Source organism: Centrocercus urophasianus, unplaced genomic scaffold (assembly GCF_019232065.1).
Source record: "Centrocercus urophasianus isolate 14NV4802_14NV808 unplaced genomic scaffold, USGS_Curo_1.0 seq_24, whole genome shotgun sequence".
NCBI lineage: Eukaryota > Metazoa > Chordata > Aves > Galliformes > Phasianidae > Centrocercus > Centrocercus urophasianus.
The window spans coordinates 8,144,379-8,162,460 of record NW_024884800.1 but is presented as its reverse complement, the minus strand read 5'-3'; the positions used below and the strand labels follow the sequence as shown (position 1 = coordinate 8,162,460).

The window sequence follows — 18,082 nt, the reverse complement described above, 5'->3', positions numbered from 1 at the left end:
AATAAATAAATGGATAAATTTTGTCACTGCTGAAACAAAACGGTATTTTCAGGTCTCACATTTGCATGTGTTTTAGGGCCTGCTGAAAGTGGCTGTGGACAATGCCAGAGTCCAGGAAAAGCAGATACAGCAGGAAAAGAAAGAGTTGAAGATGGAGCTTTGTAGAGAGAGAGAACTCAGAGAGAGCTTGGAAAGGCAACTTACAGCTGAGCTGCAAAGCAGAGGTGAGTGAATGAAAAATGGAGTTTAGATACCTATTAAATGTGTAACCCTTTGGCATTTCCAGCTGGAACTACTGAGGACTCTGAGTTAACTGACATTCATACTTCAGTGTAATGTAGCAGTGGACTAGCACTGGTAATGAAAGATTTAAATTTAATAAAAACAGAATGAAGCACACGTTTCTGTAAGCAGGCAGAACAGTGACTGAAGGATTATTTCCTGGAGGGCAACTGGCCGCAGAGCATTTTGGCTGGTTCTGTAGGGAAAGCTGATTCAGTTTCATGGCTTTCACATGCATTATTACCACACCGTCTGTGTGGTAATATTCCCAGCCCGATTGCTTCATTTGACAGCTTTGATTTCTTTTGTTTCCTGCTATTATCCTCCAAGCATTGAGGATCAGTCTTATTTTGAGAAAGATAATATGTTCTGTAATTGGAGTATTTAAATCAGCTAGTTTGTCCTCTAGACAACTTCAGGGCAACCAAATAGTTGCACTTAGGTAGGCAACTCTTGTAATTCAAGATCTGAAACAAATAAACCTAGATAGTTTTCTTTTTCCATCAGAAGAGTGAGATACGAAAGCTTTCCTAACATGAGGCCTTCTAAGACAGAACCATGACTCTTTAGAAGCTTTTGATAATAATAGGCAATTAAATTGGTAAATCTAAATTTTTCACTGTGATATTGTAAAGCAGGCAGTCTTCTTTTTAAAATTCTAATCTGCATCAAAAGGAGAGAAATAGTTCTTCATACACCAAAAGCCACTTCTGGATTACATCCATGAAATCGGAAAGATAAAGCTAGATAAGGCTACAGATGTAAGTGCCTACTACTCTCTTCCTGTGTGTTTTGAATTGAAATTAGGTTAGGAACCTGCTTGCGGCACCAAGGCTCGCTAAGAGCTGACAAAGGACACTTTAAGTCTAGTTGTGAGGAGAGAGTGAATACTACAGAAGTTGTTAAAGTGCAGGGGGTGTTCAGAATCATTGCATCACTCCAGTGTAAGAGCAGATGAGACAGCTGTATTTCTGTAAAACAAAAGTTAATCTCGGTGTAGGCAGACAAAACACTACATACCTCCACAGTCATATTTAACTCAACAAAAATCTTAAGTCCTTCACAGATTTGGTTGACTTATGGCTTGAAGAATCTCTCCAGTAATCAGTATCTGCAGAACTGTTTGTTTCTCAGGTCATCACAACATCCACATTATTATAGAAAGTCACAGATAGACTTTTCCACATGGGTTACTCAATTTTCCAAAGTTTTGTTTCCAGATTGCATTCTGGCATTCATAATTTATTAAATCTCTCAGAGATCGCTCATGCAGTGGTATCCATTTATTCCCCTGACTGGTGCAATCACAAATTCAGGTCTGTAAAAATTGATAAGAGTTAGATAAATAAGTCAGCACAGAAAGTTACATCTCCATGTTTTTTAGCAATTTTTCTCACAATATTGTGATTTAAAATTCACAGATATTTTCACACAGGTGACACAGACAAATAAAATGAATTGCAAAATACTGCAAACGTAAATTCACCTTTCATTTTAACAATACCTGTAAAGAGCATTTGCTAGAATATAGACTAGTAAACGTCATTTTGAAACGGGGTATTTATGTTTAAGCTCAAATTTTTTTTTGTCTCGTAGTTCAACCTACCTTTTGTAGTACCATCACTAGATGGTTCAGTAGTACATCAAACAAAAGAAATGGTAACCTGGTGCCGGTGAAAGATAAGGTTAAACACGGAATTAAGATTCAGGGTTTTAAAAGGAAAAGGTATGTTTTATTGCCTGAATTTATGTAGATGAGGGAATACAACCTTAGGCAGTGTCAGCAGTTCCCAGTGATGATGTGAATCATCTGGCTACAATTAATGCTGTATAGTTTTCTAGTTACAGGTCTAATTTTATTTATAGTTGGGCTTTACTGGAGGAAGGGTCATGTCACTCCCATATACAAGAAGGGGAGCAGGGAGGACCCGGGGAACTACAGGCCGGTGAGTCTCACATCCGTGCCTGGGAAGATCATGGAACAGATCCTCCTGGACAACATGCTCGATCACATAAAGAATGAGCATGTGATCCGAGACAGCCAGCACGGCTTCACCAAAGGAAGGTCATGCCTAACTAATCTTGTGGCCTTCTATGATGGAGTGACGGCATTGGTGGACGAAGGGAAGGCGACCGATGTCATTTACCTGGACCTGAGCAAGGCCTTTGACATGGTCCCCCACCACATCCTCATCTCCAAATTGGAGGGAAGTGGATTTGATGGGTGGACGACCCGATGGATAAGCAATTGGTTGAAAGGCCGCAGACAGAGGGTGGTGGTCAATGGCTCTATGTCCACGTGGAGGCCGGTAACAAGTGGTGTCCCCCAAGGGTCTGTCTTGGGACCGGTGCTCTTTAACATCTTTATTAATGACATCGATGAGGGAATTGAGTGCACCCTCAGCAAGTTTGCTGACGACACCAAGCTGAGTGGTGCGGTTGATACGGTGGAAGGAAGGGATGCCATTCAGAGGGACCTCGACAGGCTGGAGGGCTGGGCTCGGGTGAACCTAATGAGGTTTAACACGGCAAAGTGCAAGGTTTTGCATTTGGGCCGGAAGAACCCCAGGCACCCGTACAGGCTGGGAGGAGTGGTCCTTGAGAGCAGCTCGGCAGAGAAGGACCTGGGGGTCCTGATGGACGAGAGACTGAACATGAGCCAGCAGTGCGCTCTGGCAGCTCGAAAGGCAAATGGGATCCTGGGCTCCATCAGGAGAGGGGTGGTCAGCAGGGACAGGGAGGTGATCGTCCCTCTCTACTCGGCTCTTGTGAGGCCCCATCTGGAGTACTGTGTGCAGGTGTGGAGCCCTCAGTACAAGAAAGACATTGAGATTTTGGAAAGGGTCCAGAGGAGGGCGACTAAGATGATCAGGGGGCTGGAGCACCTCCCCTATGAGGACAGGCTGAGGGAGTTGGGCTTGTTCAGCCTGGAGAAGAGAAGGCTGCATGGTGACCTCATTGCAGCCTATCAATACCTGAAGGGAACCTACACCCAGGAGGGGAGTAAACTCTTCAAAAGGGCTGACAACAGCAGGACTAGGGGAAATGGATCGAAGTTGAAGGAGGGAAGATTTAGGTTGGATGTTAGGGGGAAGTTCTATACAAGGAGAGTGGTTAGGCCCTGGAACGGGCTGCCCAGGGAGGTTGTGGATGCCCCGTCCTTGGATGTGTTTAAGGCCAGGTTGGACGGGGTCCTGGGCAACCTGATCTGAATGTGTATGTTTGGTGGCCCTGCTAGGCAGGGGGGTTGGAACTACATGATCCTTGAGGTCCCTTCCAACCCGGGTGATTCTGTGATTCTGTGATTCTGTGTGATTAAAACTGAGATTGGGAACAGAAGTCAGGAATACTTCCATTTTCTGCCAAATCTTGCAGGGCTATACCAGTGACCTGTGGATGATCTTTGTCAAGGCACTTCCCTGCTTTCCATCTTTAGAAGGGAGATGAGATGACTGTAAAGAACATCAAGCTCTACTAACACAGCTGCAGAGAAGCGCTATAATACGTTATTGTTACCCATTTTTAGTCCAATCAGCCAGTTACAGATATTAAGAGTGTTTTTGTTAGAAGGAGATATTGGTAACGGAGAGAATATTAAAAAGTTCTTGATTTACATGCCTGTATTTTAGGCTAATTTTCAACCTCCTTTCTACCTGGGAAGTTTGTCCTTATTTTCTCTCAAGAGATTCTCACCATGTGCTCAACGCTTTTGTTCCTTTTCTTTCTCGTTTCCTCTTTTTTTTCTTGAACTAGTGATGAAAGGTGAAAGTGCTTTTGCCTGCAGATATACTCACATACCTCATTAGCTACCCTTTCTCTATGCATTTCATCTTCATTTCAGTTGGTACCCATTTAACTCAGCTTTTCAGTAGCCTCTCAGGGTCTGAGCTGGCTCTGAAACCCGGGTTCTAGTCAGGAGACTTGCATCGATGGCAATGTTCCGGACTGAGAATATGATTTAAGATCTTTAACACAATTGAAAGTTCTTTCAGACTAGCTGTTGTTTCAGAACAGGGTATGGGGTTGGTTTTTGCTTGTTTATATCACATTTGTGTCCAGTTTTTTTTTCTTTATCTAGAACTTGTCTCTTGAACATCAGAAATTAAGAAACAAGTTTACTTTATCCGTTATATATTAATTGTGCTATAACAGCCATTCTTATCATATATTTGCATTCCAGCAACAATTCAGAAACGCTTGAAGAAAGAAAAAAAGGCAAAGAGAAAATTGCAGGAAGCTTTGGAATTTGAATCTAAGAGAAGAGAACAAGTGGAACAGGCGCTTAAACAGGCCACATCAGGTGACGGTCTCAGGATGTTAAATGGTAATGTCTTAGTTGGCCTTTCACAGTTAACGTAAAATGATGTTTAATTAAGTTAAAAAACTAGAACATTGCATAAAGCAAATTCCAGAATAAAATGCAAGACCCTTTCCTGAAATAATTAAAAATCTATTTCAGACGGTGTGCTCTGGGTTATGAATTAAAAAAATATGTCTGCGACAAGAGAAACATGGAGCAGTTTACACAGGCATGACAAGAAGTGCTGAATACGTTGCCAGAGAAATCTGTTGCAGTGCCAGCTAAGACAATGTGAAATTTGGTCCTTCTAAGGTTCTCTGATCTCTTTTCTCCCAGCAGATTCATTTTGAGAACTGCTGAGCTTCATTTTAAAAGCTGTTTGGCTGAAGTTTGCTCAGCCTCAGGATCTATTAAGTTTGTTAAATATATATCAGCTTTATGAGCTGATAAGGTTTTTGAATACTTCCCAGATATTCTTGTGAAACAAATTCAGATCAGTTAATTTCATAGAGGCTGATTACGTTCTGGGTAGTGGGAGCATTCACCTATCCTGCTGAAAGTGGTTCTGAGCAAACTTTAGAATGTTGGTTTGAATCTTTAAGACTAAACCTAGCTGAGTTTTAATTAATTTCAGTTTCTGCAGCTAAAGTTGGTCTTTGCATCTTGCCTATCCTGATGTCTCTGCAGAGGCTTATGAATCAGAGTTATATTCAGTCTCTGCCATGTTTGTATGTCATGTAGTCTTCACATTAACTTTGCTTGTTTGGCTACTGCTAGCAACTGAGCCATAATAACAGAAGCAGACTGCAAAAACTGCTGAGTGAAAGTAATCAGTTTAACTTGGCCTTTGATCTCAGTTGCAAGGGTACCCAAGCTGTTTTTTAAAGGTAGGGCAAGCCTGTCTGTTTGAACTGCCACTGCAGCTCTCTGCAATGGGCTGTGAGTTGTGATTTAGCTGGAGCACCTAAGAGATATAAACTCTTTAACTATGAGAGCAACATCTTTCAGAGGCATTCTCATCTGCTGGGTTTTATAGTCCAGCATATCACTGTACCCAGGAACTGGCAGGCTGTTCTGACACTCTGACAGTGAACGGTGGTGATTCAGGCATGGATATACAGCTTGCCATTGTGCCGTGTGAAGGGACAGGCTCCAGGCAGAGGCTGAGTGGGCACAGCCAGCAGGGACCTTTTGTACCACCCCTCCTGGGTCAGGAAAGTGCCCGTTTCAGATCCCCCAGGCACAGCCAGCACCCTGTGATGAATGTCAGATGAAAACTAAAATCCTCACACTCAGTAAGGTCACTCACCCAGATGCTGTTGTTGCTGGTAAGCACCTGCCATCGCACTACATTTACAAGTACTCAGCAGTTCTGGTAGCCACAAATTGAAGGGGACCAACACCCCAGCAATGTGATTAACAGGTCTTTACATCTGCTATTGTCGGCCTGGCTGCTAACATTTTGATTTGCAGGCACACTCAGGTAGTCATATATATGTTGGTGCCTGCAAAAAGCTGATATTTACATGCTAATCTGATTGCACATGCAAATCAGGTAGCTCATTAGCATCTTAATCCACAATTTAATTGCAGGTACAATTTTATGGCAAGAAAATGTGAAGGGCTATTCTGAATATTTTTAATTTAACTCTGACGCTCTGTCTCATTTAACAGATGCTGTTATTACAGATGACTTTGTCATTTTGCGTACACACAAAGTATACTCTAAAAGGTTTGAAAAGGGAGAACCTTTTTAAGTTTCTAGTCCAGAGCCTTGAACTTCAAACTACCTAACAACAGTCACCTGCACTTTCTAAAGAAAAAAATATGTAAATTAATAATTTATTTGCTCAAATATATTTATGTGATGCCTGTGTATGTAGTACTATATTTCATATACACATATATACCTAAGGTACATATACACATGCATTACCCATGTACTGCACTACTCATACACGTACTCGAATCAGTTGCCCTGCTCTGACACAGAGCTCAGTCAGGCTGTGTGTGACCAGCAAAATGTCATCTTTGCAACAGGTACTGTCCAGCTTGAGTGATCTGAGAAAGCAGCAGTACAGTTATTCTCTATTTGAGAATATCAGGAATGAGCTTTTACACAGAAATACTTCAAAACTACACACATCTCCCTTCAGGTGTTCTTGGGTTTTTTTTTTGTTTTTTTGTTTTTTCTTTTCTACTGTAAATTCAAAGTGCTGTATTACGAGGGAAGCAGATGTTTCTCCAGGATTTGAGGTACCCTGGATTCAGATCACATACCCTTCATGCTAATCCTTGTTGGCACAAGGTGGATAATGGCATCTGTTGTCTTAACGTCCTGGGGTGTTGAAGCCCTCAGCCCCACCCCAAAGGACTGCAGACAGAGGTACTATCAGTGTGACATTAAATAGTTCAAGAGCACATCTCATTATGAGACTCCTTCTCAACTTGGAAAAAAACAGCACAATCCGTTTTGGAAAACTCTTCTCAGGTACCTGGAAGTCTTTCCCATAATATATTACATGCGTAGTTTCCCTTTGTGATGGTGTACTCTTAAATAACCTGAGCTGATACGGTACTGTCCCTGTTTGTAGTAATACACTCATACAAACACATGCACATAGATGCAAACATGTTGACTGGTACTGGTTGTATCTTCTAATTCTCTAACTCTGCAGGTATTTGCCTGAGAGGTAAATTTGGTTTAATAATACCACAGTTTAATTTCCATTTTATTTTTCATATGTCAGATGCCTTTATTCTCCAAAAGAATTTTATAGATACATTATTATCATGTGTTGATTATTATCTAATCATCAGACAAATGTGAAGCACATTAAAAATAATCCACAGTGAGACCAGTAATGTTTGCACATTCTGAAAACGATTTACTACTGAAAATTCTGTGAAGACCAAATGTTTTATGCCAGGTTATGCAACTTGCCGATCATCTTAGTTTCCTATATTTTTCTAAAGATGCATGAGAGAAGGATAAAGGGGAATGCATTAATCTTCAGTGTCACATCTTTCAGATGCCGGAATCCCAGATATGGAAATAGAACACAACGGAACCCAACATGACAGTGCAGCAATGCAAGGTGCAGTATGTACCTCCTTCTATTACATACACATTTATCACAAGCCATATTAAAAAATGAAATGCATAGTTTTTTGCACCTCTTGTTTTCCTGTGTTAAGATAAATGTAAATTATGGAACTTCATTTTGTCTTCCTGCTCAATACAGAAAAGAAGTATAGCAAGATTGCTACTTTACAAGATCAATAATTGTATTTGTTTAAACAGAGGTGTGGGAAACACTCATACTTAGATACTTATCATACTCAGATATACAGGCTTAGTCAAAAAATGATCTTACAAATGATTTATCTTTTTAAAATATTTCACTTCCGATCCTTGCTTTCCTTTCAAGATCATACATGTTTTCAAAAAGTACATAAACAGTAGATGATGGAAATCACAAGATGGCAAATTTAGCAAGACAAAAGTTCCAGAAGGCTTAAAAGAAATGTTTAAGTATGCATTTAAATAGATGTGCACATACCAGAGGGTATTACGAGAATATCTGATAGAGAATTCTATCTTAGGTACTGCTAGAACCAGTGCAGATAGAGATAGAAACATAACCTTTAGCATTTGTCAACTGTTAAAGGCTTGACTTTGCATACCTCTGGTACGCATCTGTTGTCCATCTGTCATCTATACAGGAAAGCTTTCAAATATTTTTACTGCTGTCGCTTTTTGTGATTTTAGGTTCATATGCTACACATAACAGAAAAGGAGAATTACATATATACATATATAATACAACATATTTATAGTCATGTATATGTACACATATGATTGGAGTTGTGCACTAAGTATTGCAGTTTGAAAATTGTTACTGCCAGAAATAGTCAAAATATTGGATAAGCACTCGGGACATGTATTGTAATTTGAAATGCAAATGATTCCTACTGTTTCCTAGTGCTATTTACAGTATCTGCTGAGATAAGCGCTCGGTGCTCTCCCGAAAAGATTCTGTGAGTCCAAGGTGTACATGGGCAGAATCTACTGGAATAAAAAGGAAGTTAATTGTCATTTTTAAAGAAAGAAAAAGGTTACAGTTGGCTCAAATCTGTCTTCTGTTAAAAAAGAGTGTAAGTAACTGTGAGAAGGGTGATGCATAGCCACTTGCAATAGCCATTTACTTACAGAAGGACTCAGAATTTATTCTCACTTCTTGTGTATTACTGATAAAGAAGAATGCCCTGTGATCTTAGGATTTTAATTTCAGAGAGGTTTTTTGTTTTGTTTGTTTGTGTTTTTTTGTTTTGATTTTTTTTTCCCCCTTAAATCTCAGTTTTAAAAGGCTTTGGGTTACAAAGCTTTTTTTCATGTCAAAAACCTGAATCAAGGGAGACCTGGACACTCACTGATTATGTTCAATATCTCTGCATTTGGTACCCCGCTGTGAAAGCAGAATATGTCATTTATTGTCTTCACCACAGCCATGAATGGCAGCATGGGATTCTCTGACACTTTCAGTTTGGTAATCCTGTTGATATGTAAATGTGTCATGAGTTTATCCAGTTCTTTCACTAAGCACTCTCAGCTGATAGAAAAGCTTTTTAAGATCTCTCTATAGAGCTAGTCTAGGTTTCAAAGTGTTTCTGTTCCTTAGCATCATCTCCTCCATTTTTATTTATGCTGATACTGTAATATCTTTTATTCTGTTTTCTTTTGATTTACAGTTTCTGAAACTTGACAGCAACTCTTGCACTGCAGCCTTAACAGTTTGAGTACACTGCCTCCACTGCCCCTTCATTTACAGCCTTTGTTTTTTGGACCCTGGGAGAAGGAAGGGTCAAAACACACATCCCTAATGCAAAGCTGCTTCCAAGCATCCAGAATCTCTCTCTAGTGCACAGGAAAAAGCCTCAGTGTCAATGCAGACCTTTCTTTTTTTGTTGTCAATAACTCTGCTGGACAGAAATCTATCATTCACACAGTGCCTTTCCTTTGAAATTCAATTAGTTTCACTGCCAGTATCTCCTTAAGGTGGTTTAAAGGAAAATTGCAAAAATACTGCACAGTGATTAAGTCATATCATATTTTATGCTCATTTCTTAAAATGATTTTATTAACACAAGCTGTTCATTTTTTGAGATTCTAATATGTGTTATAAATCTCTTCCGTTTAGTAGACTCATTTTCCCTATGCTCTGTGTATTAATTGAACTGAAATTTTGTGCTGACAAGACTAGAAGTTTTTCAAACTTTACAGTCTGTAGCTCTGTCCTCCATACCCCTGAGCTTCTGGTCCAGCACAGCTCAATCTGTGAGGGGCCTGTTAGCTGACAAATAGAAAAGAAATAGTTGCTGTAGTCTGACAGCCCCTGCATAGCTGAGTGGTGCAGGAGCAGGCAATGCATGTGCTGATACCTTCTGCTCTTGCTTCCATAACTCACTCTTGGGCCAGGAAGATACTGCATCAACCATTTTATCACGCAATCTCCGTTTCACATAAAATAAACATACTGGGTGTCATTAAGTGCACCTTCAGATCAATGTTTTTTGCAAATGACATTCAAGTACCACTCGAGTAGTGCATTTTTGCTGATAAAAGCAAATTAAATTAGTACAACTACAAGTGTGCTGATAAAAACTAAAACCGAACAGCAGCACCATTAGCTAACAAAGTAATATTTTCTCTTTACTGCTTTCTGCCATTTAGTTATTATCCTATTGGAAATCTAATTATAATCCTTTTACTCCCTAGTCAAACTTCACAGTTTTTGCAAGCTTAGCACTGACAAGTGATTTCATTACATTTGATTGCCCGCGCCCAGATTGACTTAACTTCACTCCGAGACCTAAAAGCCCTCTCAGTTTCTCAGATTCCCTGTTTGCACATTACAGCAACAGCTCCTTTAATTAATTAGCATGAACAGCAGTAACATGAACTGCTGAACAGAAAATAACATCATTTTATGATCGCAGGGAGACTTCTCCTTTTGCATGTTTATACCTTAGTTAACTTTTGTATTACTATATTTCATTGTTACGGGATATTGGAACAATCAGCAAAGCAATGTTATCTTAAAATTCTAAAAAATAGACATTACCATAATACTTGCTGATAACAATTTACAAAAGCTAAAAGACTCTAAATTTCAAGAATGAGGCAGCAGTGTAGGTGGACGGACTTTCCTGAGGTGAAAGCATGGGTCTGTGGCGGAGAGTCAGAGGGCTGCAGCTGGTTTTGTCTGCGAAATAGCCGAGCAGAGAGGTAGCACAGAAACTGCCAGTAGGCATGAATAACTTTTTTATCTGTTTGCCAAAGATGGAGGGCTGTCGAAATCTAGAATTGTATTTCTATTATTTAGAGAACAAGCTATATATTTTTTAATATTCGCATATAACCAACCTATTTTTAAATCCAGCCTAATGTTTAAAAAAAAAAAAAAAAGTTGCAGGATGAAAAAAAAAAAAAGAAGGGAGGTTAGTGATTTTGAAAAGGTTTGACTTTGGTTATTCTATCAAAATATGCCTTCAAATGCAGTGATCCGCTGAAACCAGCCCTGCTGCTGCTATTCTGTTGCAGGAGACAGGTCCACATCTTGGAAATGACAGTGCTGCTATCCTGGTATTGCTTTCTCTAGAAAAAATGAAATTTTTACATGAGAGCATACCAGAAGCGTTTGATCAGAAACTGTGATTAATAGAGGCCTGGTATTTTGCTTGTGAGCAAATCCTACCCTGGCTTCTGTAGGGCTTAGATCTTTTCTTCCTCCTCCTGCCCAGTGCTCTGTCTCTAATGCATGTCCTGGCTGAATGAGTGATCCTCGGGTAGCTGCTTTGAGCTGTGTCATTTTGTGTTTTCTAGAAGACCTCTCTTGTTCTAACCTGGAATAATGAGCACCCAATGACAAGGTTCCCATAGCCATGCAGGCAGTGCAGGAACAAGGGAGAGCAGTCCCTTGAGTTGCTAACCAAAAGGCAGCTCTGCTTCTTGTGGTGAGATCCCAGTGCAGGCTGCATTGCTCGCTGTTGGTGATGCAAATGCGTGCAAAAAGGGCTGCAGAGTGACAGTGCCATGGATCTTGCTCTCCATGCTATCTGTAGTTACTCTACACAATATTTTTTCTGAATCTCTGTCTCGGTACGCACTCATGAGAATGGAGGAGGCTGAGATGTTGTGATTTACTGAAAACAGAAGGTGAGGAAAGGTTTCCCTTGGAGACTAGGCTGTGAAGGTCCTTACCTTTCTCTTCTTACAAGGGGCTCAAACATTTATTCAATAACTCAGTGTCAGCAGGCTTGGATATTTCCTCAGCAGGAACTACTGTGTTAACTCCCTTCCTACCCACACTGACAGTGGCAATCCAGCATCTGCACAGTTAGAATTCAGTGAACATATTCTTGTCCTTGGCTATTGCTACTCATTAGAAGTCCTATTTTCAGTACAAGTTTTTATATCTATTAATGTGAATGTGGAAATATTTGACATAGTCAAGTCACTATTCCTAAGCATGAAGTAAGCTGGGGAAAAAACATACCTCTGTGAGTGTCACAGCACAGAAAACAACTGAATCAAACTAACCAGCCCCACTTTGTCTGTTAGTTTTATTGTCTTGGCATTGTATTTTCTATATCTTTGCTGCACTCAGAGCTCAACCTGGCTCTGGTTCAACTAAAATGCTGGCTCCATTTTTCTCAGCTCATGTCCAACCCCGTCCCTGTGTCACCAAGGCCATGGTTCCCACTCTCCAAGCCACCATGCAGAGCTGGAGCTGCTGGGCAACCAAACGCCCTCGTGCTACTCCCCAGCATCTGCAGGCACACAGCCCTGGCTCAGCCCTACCCAATCTTTAGCAGCTCTCCCCACTCCTTCTTGATCCAAACTGGCAAAGTGGGATTCTGCTGTCCTTGTTCCCTGCAACGTGTAGGGCTTGTCTTTGTTTTAGAAGTAGCATGAATAATTTATAGTTAGCAATACAACACATTTATCCTTGTTCTCTCATTATGGTGCAGATTGCATATTTCCTTAATCCAGTGACATTCTCCTGCAACTAAGTGTGCTAAAATTATCTGAACAATCCCAAATTCTAGCTGTGCCGTTAGATCACAGCAGGCCGGCTCCACCTTGCACACTTTCCTGGCCTGGATTTTCACACCAGCATTATCAGGGCACAGTTCTCAATGTGAGTTATGAGAGTACACATGGAGATTTTGTTTTAAAATACTTCTTATAGAAATACAGGTGAATTACTGATTTAAAGATAAAACACAGACATACAAAACATTCCAGAAATTCAAATATGCGTGCAAATTATCCTGAGAGCAAGGGGAAAAATAAGATGAGAAAATGAAGAAACAAGAAAAATGTGAATAAATAAGGAGATGATAATTATTGCTTTGGATTTGTCCTATTATACAGATATTAAAATCTACAAAGAGAAAGACAAATGATGGTGTTGTTGCTAAAGGAAAGTGCAAGAGATGCATGTACACCCCGGACCAACAACTCAGGGAAGACAGCCTCATCCTGGGGAGAATTACAATTATTAACACAGGCTCTGGCTTACAGTGAGATTGTGAGATCTTTACTCCTGTTATACATTGGGAAGGGGAAAAAATCCTTTCTAAATGTCTTGCTTATTAAGCCAGTCATGCATTTCACTGTAGGTTGTAAAGCAGTATAACATGCACAGGGGGCTCATAAGCATATTTTAGTGTTAGGGAATATCATTTATACAGTTTTTATATTGTCAATATTACCCCTAGAGAATGAGATTAGGCTTTAAACTACTGTAAATCTACACTTTTGCTCACCTTTGTATAATTTCATTTTTTAATAGAATGAAGCCCACATAAATGAATATTTGATTAAGGGATAAACCTAATAAAAGAATACATTTATTGCACACAGATTTATTCAAATCTTTGCTGTATAGTACCGTAAAATGCTATAAAATGGTATGTAGCTTGCAGTCAGCTACACTGAGGAGATGGTGAATATTCTTTAAAAAAGATGAATTTGACAGCATCACGTTGTCATTCATGTAGAAGTGGTAGCACAGATGCTCCTGACACTGTAATTTCTCATAGGTGGTTGCTGCGTGACGTTGTTAACACCATGGAGTTCAGTTTATTGTGCAGCAACAAAAACACATTTTGACTTCTGGCATCTCATGGAGAGCTTTATGAAAAGGGAAATATCTAACCATGTGTTTTTTTGTTTACTAATCAGTAGTATTTCTTGGCTTGAGGTTTGGCATTTGCTTTCTCTCTTACGAAAGTGCTACAGATACCTCCACTGAACTCTCCTTAAGAAATAAAGGGGAAAAAAATTAGACTTGTTCCAGACTTTAAATAGTCCATGGGCCAACAGTTATCTTAACAACCACTTCTTAGCTTAGTTTGATCAATAATTTGAAAGATAAAATACTTTAAAAACATGAATATGTTATATTAGAAAACATGACTTTCAGCTAACTTTTAAGCTTCAGGTTTACATCACAAGCCAAGTTAATGATGGTAGTCCAAATAATTCACTGCTTCTCTTTCTGCAGTCTCCTGCTATGACTCTCTGTCAGTAAGCAGCCTGCGATGCCAGCCAGGGTGGAGGCAGGGCAGGGCTCCCAGGGCTATAGGCAGCAGGAAGGGTGCCAGGCTGGGCAGCATGAAGGAAGTCACAGCTTTGCGGTTTCCTAGAGCTTGTTAATGGCCTGACGAGCTCTATCTATTCATGTGTATAATGACCAAAGCCAACACATGGTTTTGCTGACCCAGCCATCCAGCTGAGCATGGTATCAGCTGCTTCACACCTTCCCTTCCCTCTCTGTGTTTGAGAAGAGCCAGCTGAATCAGTGTTACATTTGATCTCCAAATACATCTTACTTGGCAGGGATTAACTAGGTGAAGTATTTGCAAAAGGTTGGGCAAAAAATCAAAGTATTGTATCTATCTTAAATCCTGTCAGTTTATGTAGTTTTTCAAGTGGCTAAATGAAGAATTTTGTAACAGTTGTGAATTTGCTCCCTTCTGTGAGAGAGGACTTGTGTTCATGGTTGTAAAAACTGTTTCTTTTTTATTAAGAAATTGAGTAAATACTTTAAATTATTTTAAAAATATTTGTAGGGAAGATCAGAGGCTGATTTCATCATAGCCTTCCTTACTGCTCCCACTTTTGGTAAATCAGCTCTTACTTGGAACGTGCCTATGCTTATCTTTGCCCAGACCTTGTCAGCAAATGGAACAGCATAAATGTGCACACATGCACAGTCACCATCACTATCTGTACAAGTACCAACATCAAATACAGCTGCAGCAGATGCCTTGTGGCCACTTAGCAAGCTACATCCCTAATTCCTGCTGACTTCCACTGGTATAATATGAACATGGTAAGCACATCTATAAGAAGTCCCACCCAATATGGGTGCTTAGGCAGAGGGACATTTTGTAAATCTGGCTCCTGAGCTCAGACCCTAAAGAGAGTAGCACTGCTCCGTGCTGCAACTGCTGCTGTGCAGAGCACCAGAGCTATTAAATTACTGACTCACTAGAAGCACAGTCCAGCAGAATGTCAGCCTTTGGCTTGGCAATAAGGAGTATTTCTGACTTTTTGGGGGCAGTCACGTTGACCTGCAGGTCTTGCCAGTGGCTGTCTTTATTTAGAAGCGCAGCGTTAATGTAAGTTACATCACCTACAGCCTGCTATGGGAAGGAACTTCCTAATAACCAGAAGGAAAAGCAGAAAACAAAAAAGCACAACAATGTTCAGTCTGTGCATTTCTGCTTACCCCTCTCCCCAGGCTTTAATATTTGCCACAGTAAATCTTAAGACAATAATTTTAATCAGCCAAAGGCCTGAAGCTAATTTTAGTCATTTCTTTGGAGGTTCCCATGCTCCCAAACATTCCTCCAGAGATGTTATGTCCCTGGCTCTTCCGATCTTTATTCTTGTTTACATCCAGAACACATATTAAATCATCTCTGTTTGGAGAGTCTGAGCCTCCTTAAAACCACGAAACATTCAATTACTAATTAGCTGTTTCCTGTTCCTAATGAAGTGAACATGTCGGATTTGGATTAAAATTCAGCTACTGCTCTCCTCTGTTTATGGTTCCAGATGTTTTTGTTTTATCTAGGAGGTTACTTTGACAGCTACTGCTAAATGATAAATCACTCATATTATAGCTGAAATGCATTTTGAAATTGAAATGTGGCAAAGTTTGAGATTGCCCCAAGGATCAGTGTCAGTTAGCAGGTCAATACTTGTTCTTTCCTTATGAGTGCTCAGTATTGGCATATGTAAAACAGTAATGGGATAGATGTCAACATTATACAAAATGCTTCTCAATATTATCATTTTGCTTATCATCTTCAAGATCAGTACTTGCAGATTTAGCTGGGTGAATTCATGATTCATTGTATAATGAACAAGAATATGGATTCTTGTTAGATGTAGTCTTAGCTGTAGTTTCTGTGGGCATATTTATTTTTCCTCTGGACTTAGTATTGCTTAATGTGAAAAATCACAGTTGATAGGCAGTATAACTAGGAATAGTCTTACAAAGGATGGAAGTAGCTTTCTACTTGTTTCCCTAAAGAAAGAAAAATAACTTAGAAAGAGAAGTGAAGGTTTCTGAGTGAAATAACAGTTCTCCAAAAAACAGAGATCAATTTACTGCTATTATATTTTTAATGCAGTGCAGTTGTTTTCTAACACTGTTCCCTAGGTTTTGTTCATATAATAATGGTACGTTGTAAAGCTGATGCCACTACCCTGTGTTAGGAGGAAAGCAGTACAACACCAACTGCCTTCTGAGAAGAGACAGTGCTCAGCTAAAAAGCAAACGTCACAAAAGACAAAAATGCAGATCAAAATATGTACAGCCTCTTCTAGCAAATGCCAGCTGGGAGCAGCCCAGGAAACAAGCGGCTCAGGAGAGGAGGTGGGCAGTGGGCTCACTGCCCTGCGTGACACAAACTGCGCTGACTGGGGACTCTCAGGACTTTGTCATTGGGTGCCTCGTTCTCCATAAAAACATATTCACTTTGAGCTCAGTTTGTATCACTTGTAGATCTGATCATTTGTGTCGAGAAAAAAAAAAAGTCCACAAATTATCAAGGAAATCCACCTACATTTCAAATAATTCTAAAACGCGCAACTCTGTAATTGACTTTTTTCCTTCTTTTTTTTTTCCTACAGAAAACAGAACATACATCAAACCTACCATCATGTACTGAAGGAAACACCTATTGTTGAAAAATGTATAATGATCACTATTTGAAGACTATATAGTTCATGAAAAATGTCCCTTCCAACCTTTGATGCCTTCAGTACCGTGTGAGGAACAGGATTTGTAGCATGAAACTTGAAGGACAATTTCAAGCAATTTACTGTTGCTGCATCGAAAACTGCCGTATTGTCATTAAGAAATATTGAGACTTTTTACAAGCTTACCATACCAAACCAAGCCTGTTGCAACAGATCATTTTTAGGTCCCCGGAGATAGAAAGGAGTTTTAGTATTTTTAAGCACATACAGGAATTATTTCCCTTCCCACCCCCAAAGAACTCGTTTTGTTTTGTTTCGTTTTTTTCCTAAGGAGGTAGCTATTACTGTATAGCAATGGCACAATGATTTTAAGCCACAAAGGTCCACACTGGCTGTACATCATACAAGTCCAGTTTATCACTGAAACTGTTCAACATGGAGCTGTTTCGATTGTGTTTATAAATTAAGCTTTGTTTACTGAAGCAGATACTCGATATATATTACGTTTTAAAAAGAAATGTGTGTACATTTTTTAAAAGAATGATGTAAAAATTGTCCTTTCATTAGATGACCAATTCAGAAGTGTGAGCTAAATCCTAATAGCTGACGTAATATGAGGATTATAATTGATGCTTTTTTATGCTCAGTTCAGCTTGGCTTTTGGTCTTTTAAGATGAAAAAATGAATATGCAGTAGAGTGTTAGATAATGGAAACTTTTAAGTATGGTTTCTCTGTTGTACCATATTAAGTTAAAGTACACATTCTTTGTTAAAAATGTTCTTGCTAAAATACAGTATTAAAATTTTTTTGTTTGACTTTGGAAATCTTTTAAGATTTTTTATTTTTGGTCTGTGAACTCCCATCGTTATTGTACTAATGCAGAACAACAATTTGCACTATTAAAAATACTTGAAGAAATTACTTAATAAAGAGGGTGGGTTGGTATGAAACATTTTCCTAATTATTTTACGTTACAAATTCCAAACTTTGCAGGTAACAGAAATATTCTTTTCATGAAATAGGTGACTGAGACAAGAGGAATTAAGTAAGTAGTCACCTATTCATTCACTACTCTCATTCATGGGTCAAAGGAACAATACTTACTCACAAATGCAAGTTTATATATGCATGCTTATATTTACGTCCTGTACACGCTGAACTCAATCACTGTCACATAAAACAAAGCAAAACAAAGAAAACTAGGTAGATCTCT

General features: G+C 39.4%; 1 protein-coding gene across 4 annotated transcripts in view; it reads left to right on the top strand.

Moving 5' to 3' along the window:
* The window catches only part of DACH2 (dachshund family transcription factor 2), a 264,018-nt gene extending 246,361 nt beyond the window's left edge, over positions 1-17,657 (top strand). For 3 of the 4 annotated variants that reach the window (XM_042824970.1, XM_042824972.1, XM_042824973.1), the window contains exons 9-12: positions 77-224; positions 4,463-4,606; positions 7,615-7,680; positions 16,800-17,657. In XM_042824970.1, the coding sequence (XP_042680904.1) occupies positions 77-224; positions 4,463-4,606; positions 7,615-7,680; positions 16,800-16,837 (396 nt within the window). In that variant the 3' untranslated portion in view covers positions 16,838-17,657. The remainder of the gene's footprint in view (positions 1-76; positions 225-4,462; positions 4,607-7,614; positions 7,681-16,799) is intronic. The other variant, XM_042824971.1, reaches the window with a different exon arrangement.
* Positions 17,658-18,082: the final 425 nt, after the last annotated feature.